This window comes from Talpa europaea (assembly GCF_964194135.1).
Source record: "Talpa europaea genome assembly, chromosome: 1".
NCBI lineage: Eukaryota > Metazoa > Chordata > Mammalia > Eulipotyphla > Talpidae > Talpa > Talpa europaea.
In genome coordinates, this window is record NC_140073.1 from 72,913,507 (window position 1) to 72,938,685 (window position 25,179).

At 45.5% G+C, this 25,179-nt stretch overlaps 1 protein-coding gene and 1 pseudogene across 2 annotated transcripts in view; one reads left to right on the forward strand and one right to left on the reverse strand.

The window, feature by feature from the left end:
• Positions 1 to 19,381, reverse strand: part of MARCO (macrophage receptor with collagenous structure) — a gene marked incomplete at its 3' end in the record, with an annotated part of 31,877 nt that extends 12,496 nt beyond the window's left edge. The window contains exons 1-11 of the mRNA XM_084254538.1: positions 19,242 to 19,381; positions 9,197 to 9,298; positions 7,992 to 8,213; positions 7,214 to 7,249; positions 5,591 to 5,635; positions 3,145 to 3,189; positions 2,742 to 2,849; positions 1,088 to 1,186; positions 906 to 941; positions 319 to 417; positions 166 to 228 (exon numbers count right to left, since the gene is read on the reverse strand). Of these exons, the coding sequence (XP_084110664.1) occupies positions 166 to 228; positions 319 to 417; positions 906 to 941; positions 1,088 to 1,186; positions 2,742 to 2,849; positions 3,145 to 3,189; positions 5,591 to 5,635; positions 7,214 to 7,249; positions 7,992 to 8,213; positions 9,197 to 9,298; positions 19,242 to 19,350 (964 nt within the window). The 5' untranslated portion in view covers positions 19,351 to 19,381. The remainder of the gene's footprint in view (positions 1 to 165; positions 229 to 318; positions 418 to 905; positions 942 to 1,087; positions 1,187 to 2,741; positions 2,850 to 3,144; positions 3,190 to 5,590; positions 5,636 to 7,213; positions 7,250 to 7,991; positions 8,214 to 9,196; positions 9,299 to 19,241) is intronic.
• Positions 19,382 to 23,995: 4,614 nt separating this feature from the next.
• On the forward strand, positions 23,996 to 24,471 carry LOC311184557 (high mobility group protein B1-like; annotated as a pseudogene). Its single transcript has one exon. The product of its transcript is annotated as a high mobility group protein B1-like (transcript).
• The last annotated feature ends 708 nt before the right edge of the window (positions 24,472 to 25,179 follow it).

The following is a 25,179-nucleotide window of genomic DNA, read 5'->3' on the forward strand; positions in this document are numbered from 1 at the left end:
CGGTGCAGTCAGTTCTGGTGGGTCACTTCTCCCACCATCAGTCCCTTGGGAGAACTGCACCCCTAAATCAGGGAGCCTCAGGAGCTAGCGCACAGGAGATGCTCTGTCCTTCTCCCTCTCCATCCCCAAAACCAGGCAGCCCCCCTCACCCATACCCCCTGTTACCTGCGTCCCCTTTGCTTCCTTTCATGCCTGCTGGTCCTGGACTCCCAGGTGTCCCTGGCGGTCCTAGGCAACAGATGCCACAGTGGGCGTAAGGCCGGGCTGTGTGGATCTTCAGACACCACGCCTCAGGCCACTAGGGATGGAGGCCCTCACCTGTCTGTCCAACGAAACCAATGCGGCCAGGCTCACCCTTGGCACCTGGGAATCCTGCTGCACCAGGAGGGCCGAGAAGACCCCTGGGTCCAGGTTGACCTGAAAGTTAAGTCATGACTGTGAGGCTGGCATGGTTGGCCTGGCTGCCCACCCCCTCAACACTCCCCTATCTCAGTGCAGGGAGACCCAGATCACCTAATGGCTCATGTGTCCTCTCAGCAGCTTTAAACATCTGTCTTTAGAAGACAAGAACTAGTCCTCTAAGTGGGAGGAAAATTACAGTCTCAACAATGTATTAATTTTTTTCTCATTCCCTGCTGCAGTTTGGGACTTGTGGACTCACTCAGAACTCTGGCTTGTGAGTGTCTTGGTCCACACCTCTGTGTGCAGAGTGGGACTAAACTCTAAAGAGGAATATCAATGAAACATGCTGCTCTGTTTCTCTTGGGGGTGCCCAGTTTTAAGAAATCCCATATAGTCTGGGTTTATACTACCCTGAAATAAAAGATAGTGGAAGCATGTTCTGGACTTGACTTTGCCCAGGGACAGTCTAGCTGGAATGGTGCCCAGATCCCCAGAGTTCCTACCTTGATCTCCTTTGATTCCAGGAATTCCAGCCACACCTAAAATGAAGAAGGACTTTTAGGGATTTTTTCCCCCCTCTAGTTCAGCCTGATAGGAAAAAAAAAAAGAAAGAAAGAAAGAAAGGAAAAAAAAAAGGTAGGTGAGATAGCTACAGGCCAATGCACTTAACCATGCAGCCTCTTACCTGGGGGTCCTGGCTGTCCTGAATCACCTTTTCTTCCTTGGGCTCCAGGGGGTCCCATGACACCCGTGTCTCCTTTCACACCCATGTCCCCTTTGCTTCCTGAAAAAACAAGGCATCGAGTTCTGTCATGGGAGGAGGGCAAACCAGGTAACCATTTCCCACTCTGACACCGCCAAACCAACCTCACTCCTGTCCCACCCCCAAAACCTCACTCCTGCTGATCTCCGTGGTGTGAGATACAACTGCTGCCTTCAAGGTTCCCAGGGAAATGAGACGGCAACTCATGCAAAATGGATCAGGTGACCCGGCCTGGCTGATGGGCCGTGGCAGGGACAGAAGTGGGCTCTCAGGACCTCGGTCAGCGCCTGGCTCACTGGGGAGGGATCCCAACCTAGACTCTGCCTGGGTTTCTTTTAGTGTCTACCTTTGGGGATTTATTTTTCAAGCTTTCAGAACTGAAACCTGAGTATTCCAGAAAGCAGAACTCCAGTGCTGAGGACAGAAATCTGAGGCATTGATAGAGAGCAAAAACATTGTGGCAGCTCAGATTGCTGCCAGCGGGCCAGCTGCAGGCATTCCTGGTATACAAGTTTTCAAATTTTCCACTTGTCATCTGCATTCTAGGCTCAATCCAGCCTGTCCTCTCCTTGGTCCTCCACTGCTGTCACTTCCTTCTCCCTTCCTGCCACTGCTTGGTGCATATAAATTGAGGGAGGCTGCTCACAGGGCAGGACTGGTGACCCCTTTCCAAACTTCAAGTTTGGTTAGGAAGCAGACTGCAGCTGTACCAGCAGGTCCTGCTCATCGGCATCCCCCAAGCTTGGCTGAGATTCAGAAAAGCCCCTTCAGCCAACTGCCACCCCAACAACTCCCTCAGGAACTGGGACTGGCCTGTTGGGATGGAATTTGGTTAAGAGGCCCCATGCCATTATTTCCTTGACCTCACAGTTGGAGAGACTTCCAGGAAGGGTGCCAGTGAGTTAGGAAAGGAGACAAAATGATCAAAAGCAGAGGGGAAGAAGCAACAGTCATGCAAGTCTTTCTCGGTCTAAGCTGTGAGAGATGTCAGGGGCAGGCTGGGAATTGATTGCTGGCGATGGTTTGTATACTTGAGGAATGATTGCTCCTTCATGGAAGACAACATGATGTGAAGAACTTGCCACAGTCTCAGCTGCAAACAGCACAGAATGGCCCTTCGGCATCCACTCTGACAGAAGGGACAAGCGGCACTTGTGAGAAGGGACTAGGGATTGTTTCACTGGAGGAATTAGTTTGTGTCTCATTGCTCTGAGGGCCAGAGCCATCATGAAACACCTTCTGGATGAACCCTTGTGTCCTCACGGCCAGCCGCTCTCTTCTCTTCCCCAGGCCATCTCTTGCTTCACACTTCAGAGCCTCCTCTTCCGCTCCTCTATGGACCTCCCACAGCCTGTATCCCCACCTGCTTCCAGCAGTGTGTGTGGCTTGAAATTGTCACCCCTTCCACATGCTCCTCAGGTCTCCTGGACATAGGGGACCACATCTGTGCTTCCAGGATTCCCACAGAGAGCACAGCCCTGTCTCGGTGAGCACAGAATCGACAGAGCTGCACAGAGTTGGGGTCCAGTTTCCTCAACCACCTAGCAAGTGCCAACACCCCCAACTTGGCCCTTACCTGGAAGGCCCAGATCTCCTTTGTCTCCCTTGGCACCAATGTCCCCTTTTGGGCCAGTGAGACCCCCATCGCCTTTGCTGCCCTTCTCTCCTTGGGGTCCTGGTGTGCCTGTGAAGGGAATGGCCGGGTGGATGGGCTCCCACTGTCCTAACGGAGGGGGACTCCAGGGAGTGGGGTGGGAAACATTCTGGCGAGAAAGGAAAGAGGTCCCAAGGAAGTCTGGAAGGTATGTTAGCTCATTTCTTGGGTGGTTTTGATGAGGTACAATAAGACTCAAGAGGAAAGGACTGTGGTTTTGTCTTAACCTTCTGGGGCTCGGGGATGTGGAGAGGGGACCTTGGGGACAACCAGCTCAGGGCCTTGGCCCAGGCATCACTGAGCCTGCAGGGGCTGTGCAGATTACCAGTGGCTCCTTCCTTCCCTGGAGCGCCTTTGGATCCTTGGAGACCTGAGGAGGAGAGAAGAGCTCATTCATTGTGGTCTGTGTCTTGGTTCAAGCAACCTCCTAGAGCCCTGACTTGAACAAGGCGACCCACAGCAAGTCCCCATCCCTCCCTCCCTCCCGCCCCTACCCCAGGCACAGGTGCACGCTCATGAGGCAGTTTGCTTCATCCCCAAGGGGCAGCGTCGTGCCTGGGAGGCTGAGAATGCATCCTGCATGGTAGTGGAAGAAAGACTTGAGAGGAAGCTTTGCGTTGTGGCTCTGCCACTCAGCAGAACGCATGACTGCGGAAAAGCTACTTAAGTATTCCCCACCTCAGTTTTCTCATCAGCAAAACGGGGCTGGTAATGACCACCTGATTGTGCGTCAGCGCCCAGGACAAAACGGAAAAGAGAAACAACAGTCCCTCCCGAGCGGCACAGGGGCACAGGTGAGGCTGTGGAGCTCTGACTGGAGGTGTAAGGTGTCCCGGAGGTGGGGGGGAAGTCGGGGAGGGCTCCTTGGAGCAGGAGAATGCAAATGCGAGGCCATTGGGGGTCCAGGAGGGAGAGTGAGAAAGGAGGAGAAAAAAAGGTGGACGTGTGCAGAGACCAGAACCGTCTGTTACGCAATCGCTTGGCTGCGGAGCTTCCTCGAGCGCAGGTTCCTAAGGCTATGACTTGCATTAAATGGCAGCCTGGTGAGGCACGAGGGGGCCTTTTGAATGAAAGGATCAGATGCTGCGCCCTCTGCAAATCACAACTGCATCTGACCTCAGAGTTAATCACAGCTATGAGTGGGAATTTCTGAATTACATGATTTTCCCTGGGGTTGGGATTAGGGGGTGCAGGGGGTTTCTGTCTGTACTCCCTGTGGAACCACAGAGGCCTATTTTGTGTGTGGTCCACAGGAGGGTTTGGGTTGGAGAAAGGGTGGCCTGGGTTAAGTGAGATGACACAGCCCAGCTGAGGCCTCTGTCAGAGCAGAGTGGACACCTCTCAGAGCTCTGAGAGAGGATGTCCATGCGCCACTCCTTCTCAAAGGGAGGGCTGGTACTTTCAGGCAGGCCTGTGTGGCTCTGCCCAGTGAGTTCCTCTGGCCCAGGTCACACCCTTTCTCTCTAGGAAAAAAGAGAGGAGAGGGAAGCCAGCACACCCTGAGACACCCTCCCTGAGCTGAGCCCCACAGGCTGAGCGTGGCTGAGTGTGTTCTCAGGATGTATGAGCACATGTGTAGGTGTGTACGTGAAAGTATGAAGACATGTGCACATATGTGTGTGCACGCCAGGGCTGTGGGTGCCCCATGCACCATAAGCTCTGCTCCCATTTTTTGCCCATCCTCCCCCTAGAAACCCTCCTACTGGAGACTTAGAAGAATAGACTCCTTGGGATGCCTTCTATTAAATTCCTTTCAAACACTAGTTCCTTCATAGGTTGAGTCCTAACCCCTTGTGTCACCAGGGACAAACCGCAGCCACTGCAGCATGAGTTCGATCCCTGGCCAGGGAGTTACCCACATGGCGTGGCAGACCTCTCCTGTCTCGCCTGCTGCTCCCCTCAGCAGTGTATTTCAGTGTGCATGCGTATTCTGTTCCCTACTCTGTCTCTGGTGAATCCTCTCCCCCACCCACACCTCTAGCCTGTACCCCAGTTCTCGTATGCATAAATAAATAAATCTTTAAAAAAAAATTAGTTCCTTGAAAAAGACTTACGCTCCTAACAAGTTTCCCTTCTGTAACTGGCGGTGTTTTCTTCCTGCCTCAGTCTAGAGGCTTAGAGCCTGTGGATTTGCTTCCCTCCCACCCCTGCAAATCCTGTCATTCTGCTCCTTTCTCTAGCAAGGTTTTATTGTTTTGCCTCTTTACATATCAGCAGCCTCAATCCCTCCCAGGATCTGGAAGTTGGGGTGTCTAGGTGGAAAATGGAGGGGGCCGGAAGGTTGATGACTTTCCAGTTTGGATCTCCCTCCACCCCACCCCCATGGAGAAGCTGGCAGCTGGCAGCTAAAGGCAGAAATAATCATGGGCTTGTAATTAGTCTCTCCAATCTTTCAGTAACCCTCTGAAGCACTCTCATCCCCATCTTATTCTAGACAAGGAAACTGGGGCTGCATGAGGTCAGGGGACTCCCTAGCTCACAGTGAGGCCATGTGGGGGGTGATGCTCAGGATCTTGGGTCCCTGGATCACAGAGCTCGACTCCCCCCACTCAGAGCTGCAGGCTTGCCCTCTTGAGCATGAGTGGGGATTGGGGAATCTATACCCCTCCAGCCCTAAGTAGGTATCCTCCTCACATGTGGGCTACTTCCCAGCATCTCCAGCCCATCTAGTGTCTAAGCTGGCTGGCCCCCTCACACACAAACCCCTGGGGCATTAACTCTCAGAGAAAGCCTGCTGTGGGTGCCAGTGCACGCACCTAGCTACTACTCACCTGCCTCTCCCTTGACTCCTGGCGGGCCTTGTGGTCCTGGAGGGCCTGGAAAGGAAAAGAAACTCAGAACATAGCCTGGAAAATGAGGAGGAAAGGGATTGTGTGGCCAGTAGACAGAGGTCTGTAACTGTGGCTCCATTGCATCCCTTGGCCCCTTCCTATCCAGTAACTGGGGGTTTCCAGGCATGCCTCGGGAGCCCTTTTGACCTGAAAATCTGAGGAAGAGGAGCAGAGACACCAATGAGCCAACCAACAAGGTGAAATGACTATACCACTCACGAATAGTCATTCAACAACCAGTCACTGAACACAGGGGACCAGGCCACTAGTTTTGGGGGAAGAGAAATTCCTCACACAGGAAGGAAAACTGTGTGGAAGGAAGGAAAGAGAAGATATCTCCTGCATGCTGTGCAGGTAAAACACAACCATCTTCTCTTCTGAGGCGGACTGAGTCAGATGGATGTGGTGCTGCCCCTTAACTGGGTGACCTTGTACAAGTAAATTCATTTTGAGCCTCGGCTGCCTCAGCAGTAAAATGAGGTTGTCAGTCAGTTATGCAGCTGTCTAGAGGCCGCCAGACTCACAGGCTCCAGGTGAATGGCGCCTCAGTGTGGCATTGGGCACACCATTTCCTCCCTCCAAGGGCTGCTTTGCAGACTCACAATGACCTGGGCAGGTGGGAGATGGCTCCTTGACCCATCCCAGTCAGTTTGGGCTGCTCTATTAAAATATTTCAGGTGGGTAACCACTGAGCAGCAGATAGAGCTGGATGTCCAGGGTCCGATGAGTGGGTGTGGCTGCCTGAAGTCCCTCCGACCCATGGAGTGATCTGGGCCATACTTGAAAAATGATGAGACTAATGATGAGAGTTCTGTCTCAAGAACATTATGTACCTAGACTTTCAAGGTAAAATCTCAACCACTTAGCAGGGACATGTGTGAGTGTGTACACACAACCCATGTTTGACATTTTTTACACATCATCCCACATGACTCTCAAAGTCACTCTTTAAGAGTAAGGTGAGTAAAAGTATTTCCATTATTTCCTACACAAGTGAGCAGCCAAGATTTCAGAAAGTGAAGTGACAGGCCCGGAATCACACAGCCGGTGGGCTGTGCTCCTGGGACAGAACAATGTCAACCTGATCCCACAGGCTGCTCCTCTGTCATGTGATGCTCCCTCCCCAGTGGTGACAGTTCTTTAAGAGACATGAGCTGGGCACACCCAGACGGGGTGCTGAGGGTCACAAGTCTGGCAATAGGTGCCTGAGAACAGAATATGTGGGGGACAAAGGAGGAGACCTGCGCTACAGTGAGATGCCTGGGGCAGGCCCACTGAGGGATGTGCCCGGGACAACCAGGGAGATGGCTGGCTTGGAAGGGTGGAGTGGAATGGGGAAGCCATTTCCAATTGCAGGACGGGAGTAAGGTCCAGGTTCAGGAGCTGGAAGTCCAGGCATGGCCAGAGGACAGAAAAGAGCCCTGAGTTTGTGGGGAGGCTTTGGGGGCCAAGGAAGGTAAGCTGGCGTCAGGTGGTGAGATCCAGACAGGTCCAGACCAAAGAGTCCTTGGGGAAAGGCTGTGAGGAGAGGGTAAGAATGGGCCAGAGTGGAAATGAACCTACCTGGAGCTCCTCGTTCACCTTTGACCTGGAACAGCTCTGTAAGAGAAGGTTCAGATTGAGCTGTGGGGGCTCCCAGAGCGCCCAGCTCCATGTTAGAAGCGTGAGCGCTCCCAGGAGAGGAGCAGAGGATTTGAGCAGATGGGGGAACAGCCGAATGTTTAATTGTATCTAGTATTCCACACCTGAGAGCTGGAGATCCCTGGGAGTTGCAGTCCACCTCTGGAACATTCTCTCTGCCTTCAGCTTTGCCACCCATGCCACCCTGTTTTCCCAGCAGGCCCAGCTGTCCTCTCCCCTCCAAGATGCCCACATTGTCTAGACCGGCTTGGTGTTTGCCACCCGGTCATGGACCAGTATAAGTTGGCAGCACCAGAGTGGTCCTGGGGATTGCCCTAGGTTCTGCATCTTACCCACCCTCTAAAATATTCTGGATCAGTCTGAGGGTTCTGTGACTCAGACCCAGTCTCGGTCTGCTTGCTCTAGTCCCTGGTTCTTGCAGGTCACACTCTGCTTGGACAAGGACCCTGGTTCCCACATGCCTGATGCCACCGCCTCCCACAGTCCTGTCTGGAGTCACTTATGCAGCCCACCGGCGCTTCAAGCCCATCCTGTATGGCTCTTGCCCCATGCCTTGGCCCCCAGGATCCCATGCCAGACCAGGGGTCTGGAAGATGTCCCCTTTGTCAAGGAAGGGAATTCAAGTCTGAAAACCCTCTTCTCCATCCCCTTTCTTCCCTGAGGAGGAGGAGACCAAACCTGGGCGCGGAGGAGGCCAAACCTGGGCTCCGAGTAAAGTTGTCCACCTGTTGCAGCAGGTGCTCCTGCCTGAAGTGAAACTGGGTGAGCTGGGCCTGCAGGTCTTGCAGCCTGGGTACACCGCCAGACAGATGTGGGACATGCGCTGACCGAAGCAAGGAGAAGGACGGGCTGCGCTGGGTGGCCATCGTGTCATTGGTAAAGTACGTCTCCAGGGTCAAGAGGCGCTCCTGTAGATTCAGAACTGGACACCCGCCCCCAGCCCCTCAGTATTCTTTTAGGGACCTCACTGAAGTCCAAGGCATTGAAGCATATCCTTCACGTTCTTGTGTCATGTTTGCATCACTGTAGGTGTTGAATATGTGGACACACATGTCATGTGCTGTGAGGACCTGGCGTGACAACACCACTTTTTCTATAGTCAGCAAGTGTGTACTCCACACACTGGCATGATAGTACATTTCAGCATGGCCTAAAAATGTGCCCACTACTCCCAAGACCAACCCTCACCCTTTGTGCAGTTAAGACTTCATGCATGCTCTGGGCATGACTGCATAACAGCTAAAATGCTGATCTTGTCATGTGTGACCTTAGTATGCATGTGGCAAGTGTTCATGACAACTGGGCACACGGCAAAGCTCTTGACTGATTTCAATGTGTGCTGATAGAATTGCTCCAGGAAGGTGACCCACATGGCATAGGAGACCTCTCCTGTCTCACCCGCTGCTCCCCTCAGCAGTGTATTTCAGTAGATCTGTCTGTTCTGCTCCCCACTCTGTCTCTGGTGAATTCTCTTACCCCCTCCCTCTGCACCTCTGGCCTATATCCCAGCTCTTGTATGCATACATAAATAAAATACATCTTTTTAAAAAATCGTGATAAATGAACTCTCTGGCTAATAGATAGCCTTTCTACTCAGAGATTGGGAATCCTTGAGGTAATGTGCACATGCATACTTGTATGCTTTAGGCACATACAGGTGCACATGTGACTTCTCTCTCTCTCTCTCTTTCTCACACACACACACACACACACACACACACACACACACACCCCTCTGCCACCCTATCCCTGAACCCCATATCTGAGGTTACTCAGGGACTGAGAACGCTCCCCTAGGAGGGAGCAGCAGCGGCCCCAGTCTCTCCACTCAACCTGAGTCCTGTCTCCGATGGGGCCAGGTTCACTCACAGCAGGAGGGGCCAGACAGGGCCAGGACTGCTTTACCTTGCACCACCAGCAGCCCGGCGCCCGCGGTGAGTAGTGTCAAGTAGATGGACACTGTGGCCATGAAGCAGTTCACCCCATTTCTCTTCTTGGGTTTTTGATCTGTAACACAAGCCCGGCCAAGGTGACTGCAGAGGGTGGAGAGCAGGGGGCCCCAACCTGTGCCCAAATCCCCTGTATGTGAGTAGAAAACTCCCCTTGAGGTCCAGTGGGAAAGACACCGAAGATTCATTATTCCCTTGATTCTCCTAGGTGCCACAAGCAAGAAATGTCATTGTCAGTCACTCATTTTTGTGGCTGGGCAAACCCCTCTGCTAGCAGAGTAGGGTCCTTAAACCAGGTGTTACATCAACCTTGTTCATTGGCAAATCCTCAGGTGGTGCCTAACTTTAGGGGCCTCTCAATAGAGTCTCATTGAATGAATTCGTGTCTTTAAGTTTCAACACTCCAAGAAGAAGGCAGTAGTTCCCATTTTATAAATGAGCAAGGTTTGGAGAAACTGAAAGCCTTTTAAGTTAGCAGAAGCAGATCTGGAATTGGCATATGGGCCTATGGGCCTTTTCGTTCATTTTCTTTAGATTTTTTAACTATTAAAGTAAAACATGCTTACATGCAATTATCCAACAATTTAGAGAGCATCACAGGATTAACAATCTTCCCTCAACCCCCCGAGGTTCTAACCCATGGACTGTGACCTTCCCTCCTTCTTGTTCCTGGAAATGTACAAACGCGTTTACCGTTACATAGACCCATTTCTTCCTTTCAATCTTACACAATAATATCATATTACATTTCACACAGCACATTGCCTTTTGTAATGAATGTCCTTTCATGGACATTCCTCTAGTTTTCTTTGTAGAGAGAGATTTAATTATTCTTTTAATAACTAATATTCTTTAAAGGTAAAAGTCACAATTCATGCAAATATTTCCCTACTGAGGGATTGTGTCCATTTTGGGGCATTACAAAAAAATACTGCATAGGGCATTTTCCCTGGGTCTGACCCCCACACCAGCTGTTTTCCTACTTTGGGGCATCTAAGGCAGGGTCTTGCTGTTCACATTGATTGAGAACCTACTCTGTGTCAGGCATTGACTGACAAAATCCCTAATTCTTGCATCAATCCTGCAAGGTAGGTGTGATCACCCCCTTCCATAGAGGAAAGGCCTGGAATTCAGAGAAGTTAAGGTGACACAGTAGGAGGCACGTGGCCCTGCATTTGTCTAAACTTAAGACTTGAGCTGGCTTCACTAAGCACTGTGACTGCTCTCCCTGGGAATATGCTGCTGAAATGTGTCTCAAGAGAAGATGTACAGGGCCTCCCCGGTGGCGCAGCGGTTTAGCGCAGGGTTGCGAAGCTGCCCGCGGCCTCTGCAGCGCCGGTTCGATCCCCGGCTGCTCCCCAGCCACCGGAGGAGGGTCCCGCATGGCGTGCAGACCTCCCCTGCCGCCCGCTGCTCCCCTCAGCAGTGTACTTCGGTCCTTCTGCCTGCTCTGCTCCCCGCTCTGGCTCTGATGAATTCTCTCACCCTCCCCCGCGCTTCTGACTGTACCCAGTACATGTATAAACAAAAAAACAAAACAAACAAATAAATAAATAAATAAACATGCCTCTCTTAAAAAAAAAAAAAAAAAAGAGAAGATGTGCAAGGGAAAATAGATCAAGTGAGCAGCCCAGTCCAGGGCACTGACTGGGGGGCTGAAGCACCATTTTTGCTTTGTGAAAGGAGTGGCTTTTCAATTGACTCTTATACTAGGTTTGTATGAAACTGATGTCTTTTTTCCATTACCTGTGGGGCTTCTGTTATCTCCCTGCTATGTCATTCAGCGATGCAAGGATCTGGAATCCCTGCTTGAGCATTGCCTAATGTAAGGTGGTCTAGAGATGATTCTGGCAGCACCGAGAGGGGTGGATTTTTCGGTCGGGTGGTGTTTTAATTAGTGGAAAGTGTTTGTATTGTCTAACAGAGAGTGTCGGTCCCTCCTACCTTGTGCTGTACCCACTCCCTCAAATCTACACACACAGTTGCCTGAGTGAACTCTCCACACACCCTCCCCTGCCTTCAGTCCTTCAGTTGCTACCCTCAGGACAACTCTCCTGTAGCTGTCAGCCAGCTCTGCTGTGACCACCTCTCCATACAACATCTCTCCATGGACGCTGACCAGTGGTCAGGCCAGGCCAGCCAGGGCCAGACCTTTCTGACTTCAGACAATGCATCTCCTCAGAAGACACAACCCTCTCCCCTCCCGTCTGCATGATTAATTCCTACTCATCCTTTGGGAGATTTTTTTACTCCAAGACACATACTGAGACTTCCCTTTCTCTGCTTCCCCAATCACTCTGCCTTGGCACTGATTATCCTGAACTAAGTCTGCTTATGTCTCAGTCAACCCCAAATGGCCTGGATATTCTTGGGCTATATTCCAGCACTGACATGGCATCTGGCACACAGTATGGGTGGGGAAGATGACCAGTAAATAGATGAATGAGTGACTACAGATGTTTGGGTGATAAACATGTGGGGAGTTGAACAGTGCTAGTTCAGAACTGGTGAAAGAGCAAGGAGAATGCAGTTTAGGGATTCAGGTATCCATGTGACCTTCATGGTGAGGATGGGTAACATGCAAGGGAAGGCTCATATTTAACACAAGCTGGGTAGTGAGTGCAATCTCAGAGACAGTGTTCAAATTGGCAAAACATAACAGGTAATGAAAATGAAAAAAATTATTGTGCTTCAGAGGCACAGGTATTATAGAGGGCAGAGCTGGGGGAGAGGGTCATTAAGCATGTATAGAATATTTCATGCAACAACAGCAGAAAATGCATTTTTTCCTTGTACACATGGAATATATACCAGGATAGATATACTCTGGACCACAGAGCAAACCTCAATAAAATATAAAAGAAATTAAGTCACACAGAATATGTTCTCTCGCAATAATTGAAGTAAAACAGAATTAATAGCGTTAAGACAACAGGAAAATCTCCAAATACTTAGCCATAAAAAAAGAAACCTAAATAATTGAGGGAAAGTCTCAAAAAAAAAAACTTTAAATAGAACTGAATCAAAGTTAAAAGACAATATGTCAAACTATGGGATACTGTTAAAGCAGCACCTAGAGGGAAATTTATAGCATCAAATGCTTATATTACAAATGAGAAAAGATCTTAAAACAGTTAACTAAGTGCCTAGAAACTAGAAACAAAGAACAAAATAAACTCTGTGCAAACAGAGAAAGGAAATAATAATGATCAGAGCAGACATCAAGGAGATTTAAAATGGGAGTACAAAAGAGAAATTCAATAAAATAAAATGCTAATCTTTAAAAAGATAAAACTGATAAGACTTTAGCAAGACTGCAAAGAAAAATGGAAGAATACACAAATCACCAATATCAAGACTGAAGCATATTAAAAAAGAAAATAAGGAGATACTATTTCTAACATTATGATCACCAATTCCTCAAAACTCACAAACTACCAAACTCAACAAAGATGAAAGAGATAATATGAATATTTATAACCATTAAACAAACTAATTTACAATTAAAAGTCTTCTGAAAAGGAAATATCCAGATCTAGATGATTTTATGGGAGTATCCTAACAAACTTTTTTTTTTGGTCTTCAATAAATATTTATTAAATTCAACAGGATCATATTAAAATCCCTTTATCAACTTCTGGTTTGAACATAATTATATTTTCCATCATGAGAAAGGGAGGAGGAGAAGAAAAAGATTGCAACCTAAAAGAACATCAGTATCTCATTGAATAAGGAAGCCCCAAAGAAATATTTATTATATGAAGTCACAAAATATTCTTTAAAAACCTCATCTGCCCTACTCTAGAAAATTAATTTTTTCCAAATCAATAGTAAATGTTCTAGTCTGTTCAATCTAAGCAGTTAAGCCTATGGTAAATTCAGGTGTTACATAAATTTAGTAACAGTTCTTCCTTTATAACAGATTAAAGATATTGTCAATAAGAGAGTTCTCACTAGTTTGCTGTTAAGAACTTTAAAGATTTCATCCTATACATCTTTTTTTAAAAATCAGCATTGAGTTTACAATCACTTGTAGATAGTAAAAGAGTAAACTGGAGAACAGCTCTTAATTCATTTTATAATGTCATGCTTTTCCTAATGTGAAAATCAGACAAGGACAGTCCAACGAAAAGCAAACAAAAGATGACTAACTCTCATGATATCTAACATAAAAATTCTCAACAAAATACCTCATAAGCATAGCAAAAAATGTATAAAAATAATTTATATACCATGATTTGCAGGTGTGCAAGTCTGTTTCAATATCTGAAAATCAACCAATAGAACCACCATATCAATTGGCTAAGGGAAAAGAAATTATGTAATCATATCACTGATGCAATAACCACACTTAGTAAAACCCAACTCATAATAAAACGCATAATTCATTATTTTAATTCTCATAATAAATAACAAGTTTATAACTAAATTCTCAGCAAATTAAAAGTAGAGAAATACTTCCCCAACTTAAAAAAACGCATCTACAAAATATATGAAGCTAACATCAAACTTACAGTGAGACAAACTATTTTCCTCATAAGATTGGAAAAAAGACAAGTTTGTACTCACTCTTTTATTCAATCGCATTTCTATATACTATTGACAAACAAATATACATAGAAATTAAAAATACAATGACATTTATAATCGCTCCAAAAAATGAAATATTTAAATATAAATTTAACAAAATGTTTTTAGGATCTATTAGTTGAAAAGGAGACAATCTTGATTTCAAAAATATCAAAGACCTAAATAAATGTATCAGCATACCATGACAATCCACTCATGGATTATAAGACATGTCATTTCTCAAATAAGTTATATAAAATTTACACAGAAAGGCACAAATCCTAGAATAAGTAAAATAATCTTGAAAAAGAAGAAGAATATGTGAGGAATAACTCCACCTGATGTTAAGGCTTATAATAAACCTGTAGTAATCAAGGCAGCATTTTTGGGTGGAGGGCCAGACATAATATAAATATAGACTGATTGAACAGACTAAAGAACAGAAATAAACCCACACAAATTAATCCAACTGATTTTAGATGAACATGCAAAGTAATTAATGGAAGAATTAAGACCTTTTTAGCAAATGATGTTGGAGCAATTGGACGTCAATAGGTAAAACAAACAAATGAACTAGCTTTAACCTAAACTTCATACTTTTTTACAAAGCAATTCAAAATGAACCAGGGACTTAATTGTAAAATGTAAAATGATAAAACTTTCAGAGTTAAACATGAGAAAATCTTTGGGACCTAGGGCTAGGTGGCGTTCTTAGACTTGATACCATCATTGAAAGTACAACTCATAAAAGAAAAAAATAAGTTGGGCCTCAATGGAATGAAATAGTTTTGCTTTGCAAATGACTTGGTGAGAAGATGAAAAGACAAATTATAAAGTGAAAGAAAATATTTACAAACTACACACCCAGGAAAGAACTTGCATCTTCAATATATAAAGAACTGCCAAAACTAAAGAGTAAGAAACAAAGGATCCAATTAAAACATTGGCAAAGGACATAAAGAAGTCATTAAAAGATATTCATCATTAGTAACTATAAAATGCAAATGAAAATTACAGTGAGCTATCATTATCACACACCTATCTGAATAGTTAAAATAAAAATAGTAATAATACTAATCATTGGCAAAACACAGAGAAACTAGACCAGTTACCCACTGCTGGTGGGAATGTAAAATAGCACATACACCCTGGAGAAGCAGATTAGCTGCTTCCTGTGAAACCAAGCACACACTGGTAATCCAACAATTGCACTTCAAGGCATTTACCCCATAGAAATGAACTTAGGCTTACATAAAATATTTTACATCAATAGCAGATTTATTTGTAATAGTTAAAAGCTAAAAACAATTCAAATGTCATTCAACGGGTGGATGGTTAAATAAACTGTTGTGCATCCATATCATGGAGTGATACTCATCAATAAAAAGAACTTCCTGCCTGGCATCCCTGGTGGCCTACATGTTGAGTCTCATTGCTATCACCACTGCCTGAGTTCAATCCCCAGCCAGGGAGCTGACCCACACAGGGTGTAGCAGTCCTTTCCTGTCTCACCTGCTGCTCCCCTTAACAGTGTATTTCAGTAGATCCAACTGTTCTGCTCCCCACCCTGTCTCTGGTGAGTCCTTCACCACCAGTACTGCTAGCCTGTACCCCAGTTCTTCTACACACACACACACACAAAATATGTTTAGTGCCTCCCCTGGTGGTGCAGGCGGTTGAGCACCATGCTATGAAGCTGTCGGCAGCCTCTGCAGCGTAGGTTCGATCTTGCCAGCCGGGGAGGGTCCCACATGGCGCAGCAAATCTCTCCTGCCTCGCCCGTTGCTCCCCTCAGCAGTGTATTTCGTCAGTCTCCCTGTTCTGTTCCCCACTCTGTCTCTGGTGAATCCTCTCACCCACCTGCGTATCTGGCCTGCACCCCAGTTCTTGTATAAAATAAATAAATAAATCTTTGAAAAAATGTTTAAATTAAAAAATAAGGATTATGTTCAGTGATATAAGTCAGAAGGAAAAAGGAAAATATCGGATGGTTTCACATACAGGAGGAACCAAATAAGGGATACAAATAAGGGATCTGGGGAAAAAATAATAACAATAAAAAAACACAACACAACAAAACAAAAATAAACAGGCAACTATAAATCAGATACATTCTGCAGGGGAGAGGGAGAGAGAGGGATCAAAACAAGGGCAGGAAGAACCAAGGGACAAGCCCAGGGGAACTGATGGTGGAAATTCTATGGGGAGGACTCCTGAGAAAAGAAAGAAAGCAAACACTGTAAAAAAAAAAAAAAAAAGGACAATGATGTAAACTATATAAAAATAATTAAATTAAACAATAAAAAAAGAAAAAGAAAAGAAAAAAGACTATACTGGTCCATACAACAACTTGGATGGGTCTCAAGGGAATCAACAAAGTAAAAAACAAACAAGAAACAAACTTTAGAAAGTTACTGTAATTTCATTCATAGAACATGCTTTAATAGCAAAATTATAGAAATGGGGAACTGATGAATGGGTGGCGGGAACTGTGATTGCTGGTGGGGGAGTGAGGGGTGTGAATGGTTGCGAGAGAGATTTTGGCAGTGGGCACCTAAATATATACGTATGATAAAGCTGGAGAGAGCTACATTCACCCAGCAATGACAGCATCTAAAACTAGTGAAATCTAAATCAACTCTGTGTATTGTATAACATCAGTTTCCTGGTTGTGGTCATGTATGGTAGCTATGAAAAGTGTCACTGCTGGGAGAAACTGGGTAAAGGTCAGATATTTTCCACTACATTTTTTTTTTTTGCAACTTTCTGTGAATCTATAATTATTTCACAATTCAATCTTAAAATTTAGAAACCTCTAGGTTTGTTTGTTTGTTTTTAATGTTGAAAAATAGAGACCTGACAAAGAACAAAGGGAGAACACTGATAGGCAATGACAGTAGTCACATCAGCCAGGCTGACCTGGAGTGGACTCCGGGTCTAAGGACTGTTAGGAGAATGTTTTCAATTCCAGTTAGAATTGGAAGAAGGGACAGAAAAGCCACAGCTGAGAACTAATGCTTCCTGCTAACTAAAATAAAAAAAAAAACATCAAAACATAATTCTCCTCCTGTATTATTTGGGGTCATCTCTGTCAAGAAGAATGTTCTTCAGATAGAAATTGGTGGGAGGAAAAATCATAAAGAAAGATGAAGGTTGATATAGTTGAAGACTTGGGTGAGTGGTCCAGCGAGATTATATCCCACAGACTGGCAAGAGCTTGCCCAGGTGATAACAGAACTCTGAGAGACTGGATTCTTCAGGAGACTGACAAGACTCAAGCTAGAAAAATGCCCATCATTTACATAAACAGTGGAAATGCACCCCTGAACGGTATTGTCACAGACAATGCAAAGTCTCTCACTCAAGTTCCGGTGTTTGTTGAGGGGGTAGATGGGGCTGATACCAGTTGAAGAGGAAAGGTTGGGGTTTGGTTGGACCTTAAGGGCAGCAGGAGTTAATGGTATGTCTAGCCTCTTCAGAAAAGCAAAACAATTTCAGCAGATAAGATATGAAAAATAAAGATGCCTGAAAGATCAAGTGCTGAAACTGGTAGTTTTATCATCTCAGTAATCCCTGAGGAGGTCACTAGTTTACAGAAACTGACAATGATCACTGTCTATAATGGCACTCATCTAGAAAGTTCCATATGCACTATGATCTTTATATAGGATCTTTATATAAGAAGTTGTGAATGCATTTAAGAAAGACTTCCATCTAAATTAGAGTGATTTTAGATTTTGGTTAGATGCTTAGTTAGTTCTAACCCAAGTGAGAAATCTAGGGTTTACGCTCAATGCTTGGATCTTCCTCACCTGCGCTGTTCTTACTGGTCTCTCTGCTTTTATCTCTCCAGAGCATTCACTCTTTCCTTCCTTACACCCACTGCCTCTCATCTCTTGCTACCAAGCTCCTCTTTGTCCTCAGAGTTAAGTCTTTCCAGCTAGTCCACCATCTATGATGATTAATCTCAAGGGTAAATCAATGCTTCCCAGTCCTGACTTCAATCCCTTCAAAGGTCCCCATTGCTCTCCGACAAAGTCCAAGTTCATGCGTGGTAGTTTCAACCCCCTTGAGTTTCCCCACACAATTTTGACCCAATGCAATGGAACTGTTTGCTTCTCTAAGTTCTCTGTGAATATATCATAAACATGTGCCCTACCCTGTCCCAGCCCATCATCTGCTTTCTGTAAATAACCCCCTCTATCTTAAAGTCTAATTTTAATTTTTAAGTCTCAACCCCATCCTCCAGGATCCCACACCAGCCTAATTAGATCTGTTCATAATACCTGCGCAAATTTCAGTCATAGTCAGCTATGAACTGTATAGAAATAGTCATGTTCTGGGTGGGCTCAGCCTGCCATCCTCTTGCCAGTCCAACATGACTGTGGGCTCCCCAAGGTCAGAGCCATGTTTGATCTTGCCTGTTTCCTGAGTGCTAAGGGCAGCATCTAGCAGGTAGTAGGTGACGAATGTTTATCAGCTGACTTTGTTTGACCATATTCAAATCTCAAAAACCATGTATTCAGAATGCTGCATTTCCCAAAGTTCTGCACAGTCAACAATGTGTAAAGTCATTTGCACCTGTGCCTGTCACTGAACCACAGGTTTCCAGAAGCAGAGCGTAGACCCTTCATCTTTGTACCTTCATACATTCAAGCCCTGTATGAGCAGAGGATGGATGAGCCAACACTCAGGCCAAGGGACAGAACTGCAATTGATCCTGATCATCCAACTTCCAGGAGATACAGGGAGTGGGACTGACAGATTGACATACAATCCAATTCCAAGAGGATATTCTAGAGCCCCAAATCGAAGATCCCACGTTTGTTAAATGCAAAATCCTCAGAGGGAATTTTAAGCGCTATAAGATTTAAAACCACGTCACCTGCGTAACACTGAGGGTGAAAACAAAGATAAAACAGAGCTAACTGCATTTTTAAAATCTGAGTTTAATCTAAGACAGATGAATAATGAAACTGCAAATACACACTAACCAACAGGAAATAGAGAAAACACTCCCTCATCAACACACCCATTAAACAGAGGTCACCTTAAGGAATATTAGAGAAATTGGATTAAGTCAATCAATACGAGGCACTTGGTTTTTGTTTTGTGAAATTTTTCATTTCTCTTGTTTTGCATTGCCATTTCATCACACAACATGTGTGTCAGAATAAGACACTGATAAAAAGGAGGATTATTTAATAATTAGCATCCATCTAAAAGAAAGCATTTAAACACAATTTAAAGGAATTCTGAATAAAAAAAAAAAAAGGAACTACATGCTAAAGGTACAGCATCTATTATTAACATTCCAGAAGACCCATTTAAAGCAATCCAGAACTAGATGTTCCATCAACTTGTCTATTTCTTCCATTTGCAACAAAAAGACTGTCATTAGGCAAGGCTGTTGCTGGGGAATCTTACTTTACCATTGATTTCGAAGGTCTCCATTACAGTGAACATGGTTTGGTCAAGAGCTCTTCTTTCTTCAGGTCTAGTAAGGATCTCTTCCTCCTTGAGAATTTCCTTACTTTCCATTGCTAAGCTATATAGATGACCAAAGTCCTGGAGCCAGCAGAAATGCTCTCCTCAAGAGGAACCACTAGGGCAATGATTGTTCCCATTTAACTACCACCGCTGATTGTAGTTCATGCAGCACTTCCTTTGGCTCTGATTTCTGAATTTGCAAAATACTTCCTGATGTGATCAGATTTGGGTATTTCTCAAAAATGGGCTCTCCACATGTGGAGCTCCTGCTTGATGCAGCGTTGTTTAAGAGGGGAGAGGGGGCATAATTTACAGGTCCTGGAAACCACCTTTTACTCCTAGGTCCCTGAGAACTGTTAGCTGGCTGGCCCTGGGGAACCAGGGTTTCTTCTTCTCCCCATCCTGTCTGCCTTTCAAAGCCCTGCCGTCATCTCAGACCCAGCATGCTGCCTGGGGCCTCTCCAGCTCACACTGAAGTCTCCCTCCTCTGACTTACTATGACCTTTCAAGTTCATATTTGCTACTCAGAGTGTAGGCCATGGACCAGCAGCATCAGCATTGCCTGGAATCTTGTTAGACAACCCACACAGACTGATTTCAAATCTACACTTTACCAAGAGGCCTAGGTGGTGTAGGGTCACATCCCAAGTTGGAGAAGCGCTACTCCGTACCACACATGTTAGCATTTCATGAGCTTCTCCCTACAGTTCTCCATGTTCTGGGGCTGTGTGCTCATGCGTGTTTGCATGGTCCCAGTAAGGTCTGACCAACCTGAGCAGACACATCTTTTCCAGTCTCCCGCATGACTGGCTCGCCCTCTGAGGGTGGTTGTGCAGTATGGTGGTTAGAGCTGGAATCCCTCGTTCAAGTCCCTTCCTCCACTTGGTCACTGTGGGAATGTGAACAGTCTCTGAAGTTTTGAGTGCCTTGCTTTCCTCGTTTGCAAAATATGGATGATGATAGTCATTACTGTGTGTATTAAATGCTGTGAGGGGAGGGCAGCTGTAACAGCACTTGGTAGGTGGTGAGGCTAAGGTCACACATATGTGAATGCAGGGGGTGCCAGGAGGTTAAGGAAATGGCCTCTGCCTTGCAGGGGCTCTCAGTCTATAGTGTGCAGTGTGGATGTATTGAATTCCAGACACTTACTGTTAAGGGCAACCTTTATGGAAGCACCTGAGAGGACAGAAGCAGCCAGGAGGCAGGGTAGGCAGGAGTGGGAATAGCGCCCAAGTTTTAGACCAGATCTCAGCTTGCCCAGACTGTGCATTTGCCTGGAGAGCAAGATGATGTGAGGGCCTTGCAGGGAGCAGAGATGGCTAAGTAGCTTTCCAGAGGCCAAATGGCTTGAGGCAAGGGAACCATGAGACTTTGGGGCCATCTGGAATAGAGTAAGTGAGAGGAGAGGTCGATAGGATCTGACATTGGGCATGACTACGTCAGTTTCTTTGGCGTGATGAAAAAAGGGAGAGGAACTGTGCTCCAGTATGCCCAAAAGGCGGAGTACCCAGGGGGCCCACAATTTCAACACTTAGAAAGTCACTGGTTTCAGTGAAGTCTAGAAGAAGAGGCTAGATAGAAAAGGTTGACGAGACAGAATTGGAAGTGAGGAAATGAAGGCAGCTATCAGCTCTAGTCAGTAGTTTGGGGGGTGGACAGTATAATAGAGGTTGCAGGGAGTTCGCCCAAGAAAGGGGAAGTCCCCTGGCAAAGGAACCTGCTCACTTAGCCTCAGTGCCTCCCCTTTGCCCGATGAGCTCAGTTCTGATCAAAGACATCCTCCCTTATGGAGGGGTTTGGGGGTGGGTACGCTGGAGAATGTGTGGGCTATTTACTAAGTGTTACTGTGCTTGGAGGGAGATTTTAGTGGTTCTGGCTATGAGACCAGACAGATTGGGATGTAAGCTTGACTCTTTGACTAACTTACTGTGAGAACTTGGGTGACAAACTTAACCTCCCTGAATTTCAGCACCAAGTAATATCTTGTAAAATTATTAACTGATATCTAGGATGTTTTAGGTGTCAGGTACTATACAAGATATGTACATAGATTACTTCATACTCAGAGCAACTTGTAACTTGCCTCGGATTGTGCGGTTAGAAAGTGATAATATCAGAATTCAAATCCAAGATTCCCTGCCTCGACAGCCTGGTTTAAGCCTGGTTGAATCTAGGAATTCTAATCCAGAGGGTTGCATCAGAGGAACATTTTGAAAACTCACCTGTCATCCCACAGTCTCAGCCTGAGATCCTAGTTTAAAATAAAAGCTCCCCTGGCTGGTTCTAAAGCACAGCCAGACTGGGGCTCACTGCACAGAGTGACAAGTAGCCACAGGAAGCATGGAGATCCATATGACCCTCAAGACTTGATCAGGGAAGATCCATTAGGCTGAGCCATTTGATATTACTGATAACTCATCCCTCCTGATATACAATAATGGATACTTCATAAGATACAAGCTAATCCATCCAGCCTGCAGGGCTGGGATCAGAGTGGGGTAATTTAGGCAGTAGCTCGGGGTGCAAAAGTTTCAATAATCAAGATATGTAATAATTGAATACACTACTTTAAAGAATCAAAATTAGTGTAAAAAGCTCAGCATGAAAAAAATTACCTACATTTAAACAGATCCCACACTGTACTGATGTCTCCTGGCACACGCTCACCCTGGCCCCAGGCCTGCTCATCTTGCTTTCAGCATCCCCATTTACAAAAGGGAGTAGTAATAATTGCCTTGTTTGCTTGTAAGGTGGGTGTGAGAATAAAGCAAAATACAGTATCAGTGGGCCTCCCTGCTAGAACAGGCGGTTGAGTGCTGCACTGTGAAGCTGTTCGCAGCCTCTGCAGTGCGGGACCCAGCCGGCTGGCGAGGGTCCCACATGGCAAGCAGACCTCTCTCCTGTCTCGCACGCTGCTCCCCTCAGCAGTGTATTTCGTCAGTCTGCCTGTTCTGTTCCCTGTTCTGTCTCTGGTGAATCCTCTAATCCTCCCGCGCATCTTGCCTGTACCCCGGTTCTTGTATGTATAAATAAATAAATAAATAAATAAATAAATAAATCTTTAAAAAAAATTGTCAGTGGTAGCACTCTCTTGAGAATTGTACCTTATGTCATGTTAGCATGTAATGTAAACTTTCTGCATTGTCAATGTTACCGTAAAAAATCTCTTAATTCTCCATAAAATACAAAGCACACAACTTGGAAAAATATGTACAATCTCTTTCTAAGTCGCACTCAGACACTTTCATCTCAGGAATACAATTCTGGCCATTTCTCCTGAGCACAAGAATTGTTCGACTGCATTTGGGGGCCATGTGGCTCAAAAAAATGCAGGGTTGGCTGTATTTTTCTCTGAGTACACATAATTGGACTGGAGAGTTTAAATATGTGCACAGTTTGGCTTTGATGCAGTTATGTCAGGTTCTGATGGTCTCCAAAGAAAAGGCCAAGTGGCTCACAGTGTGGTACTGGACAGGGGTAACAGGGCTGGGTTCCCTGGCAAGTGCACCCCCACTGCTGGTGCCTCCATAGAACTTGACTGTGTGTGAACCAGTGGGGCCCAGACTAGATTAGTGGATGGACTGCCTGACAGATCACTGATCTCTTTCCACCTGCAAGCTAGGGCAGCCATGATAATGAATGATGTAAAAATCCCCTACATGGCGCAGCAGACTTCTCCTGTCGTGCCCACTGCTCCCCTCAGCAGTGTATTTCAGCCAGTCTCCCTGTTCTGTTCCCCGCTCTGTCTCTGGTGAATCCTCTCACCCTCCCAAGCCTCTGGTCTGTATCCCAGGTCTTATATAAAAATAAAAAATAAATCTTTTAAAAAATAAAATAAATTAAATTAAATTAAAATCCCCTACAAAAACTGTGTTTAAAACAAACCAAACCCTACTGCAAGAGGTAGGCCAAGACTCCACAGTGGTCCCAGAGTCTCCACTACTCTCAATGGCTTCTTAGTCATTTGTTCTGTCATCTGCCTGAGCTCGAGAGCAGAGTCAATGGAAAACAGGACCTGTGCTAAAGACAATGTGTAGAGACAGATGTCAACAATTTCTACCTATTAACTTCATTTTTCTTGCCAGAGTATGCAGCAATCATGTGTTCAGTGTCCCCAGGCCCAGCTCTGTGCCAAGCAATTAATGACACTTAGTAACTGTTAATTAATACTGAAAATTTTTTAAAAATCAATGCAAATGACCATCAACAGGTAAATAGATAAATTGCTGTACATATACAAAATGGGATACTAATCAGCAAGGAAAAGAAACAAACAGCACCATGGACGGATCTCAGACTCTATTATATCGGGTGAAAGGAGCTAGACCCAGGAGGGAATGATGCATGACTCCATTTACATAAGGCTCCAGAACAAGCACACTCACGACAGTGTCGGAGAACAGAGCCATGCTTCCTGGAGTGGGCAGGGGAGACCTGACTGCAGAGGGCACAGGGAAGTTTCTGGAGTGACACACTCTTCTGTATCTTGATTGGGATATTACAAAACTCAGTGAACTTCACACTTGAAAATGTGTATAAAGTCTGTAAATTATGTCTTAATAAAGTGAATTAAAACAGAAATGAAAGGAAGAAGGGACATTACAGTACATGGAGCTCCATAGAGACAATCCCTGGGGAAGTGAGAATGGATGGGTCCTGGGCTCCTCTGTGCCTTGCTGAGGTAAAATGGCTAACCATGGGCAAAGGTGATCCTAGAAGTTGAGAATGCTGTCATATGTATTTCTGTGCAAACTTGCTGGAAGGAGCCCAAGAAGCAACACCGGGATGCTTCAGTCAGCTTTCAGAGTTTTCTAAGAAGTATTCAGAGAGGTGGATTCCATGTCTGCTAGAGAAACAGGAAAGTTTGAAGACATGGCAAAGGCTGGCAAGGCCCATGATGAAAGAGAAATGAAAACTTTTATTTCCTCCTAAAGGGAAAAAAAAGATGTTCAAGGATCCCAATGCACCCAAGAGGTCTCTTTCCGCTTTTTTCTTGTTTTGTTCTGAGTATCGCTCCAAAATCAAAGGAGAACATTCTGGTCTGTGCATTGGGGGTGTTGCAAAGAAACTGGGAGAAATATGGACTAACCCTCCTGCAGATGACAATAGACTTGTGAAAAGCAGGCTGCTAAGCTGAAGGAAAAATACAGAAAGGATATTGTTGCATCCTGAGCTAAGGGAAAGCCAGATGAAGCCAAAAAAAAGGGCCTTCAAGGCAGGAAAAAGCAAGAAAAAGAAGGAAGAGGAGGAAGAAGATAAAGATGATGAAAGTGTTGGTTTTAGCACAGTATTTTTCCTTGTCTATGAAAGATTTAACTCCCTTGTAGAAAACTTCCTCCTTTTAAAGGAAAAAGTTGAAATGTAATGCTGTGTGAGATTTGTGTTTAAACTGTACAGTGTCGGGCCTCCCTCATGGTGCAAAGTGTTAAGACACAACCTATGAAGCAATCCACAGCCTCTGCAGCACGAGTTTGATCCCCAGCCAGCCAGGGAGCAACCCACATGGCACAGCAGACCTCTCCTGACTCGCCCGCTGCGCCCCTCAGCAGTGTATTTCAGTCAGTCTGCCCGTTTTGTCACCCACTCTGTCTCTGGTGAATCCTCTCATCCCCCACAACTCTGGCCTGTACCCCAGTTCTTGTATGCATAAATAAATAAATCTTTAAAAATAAAAAATAAAAAAAAATAAACTGTACAGTGTCCCTCATATAGTTAACACACTACGAACATGTCTTTCCATGGTCCTGCCCTGCTTGTGGCTTCAATGGTCACTAACCTTGCCTGGTGCAGGATGGGGTTGTAAATTTGCATGGAAATTTAAAGCAGGTTCTTGGTGTTGCACAGCACAAATTAATTATACATGGGGATGGGATTTTTTCA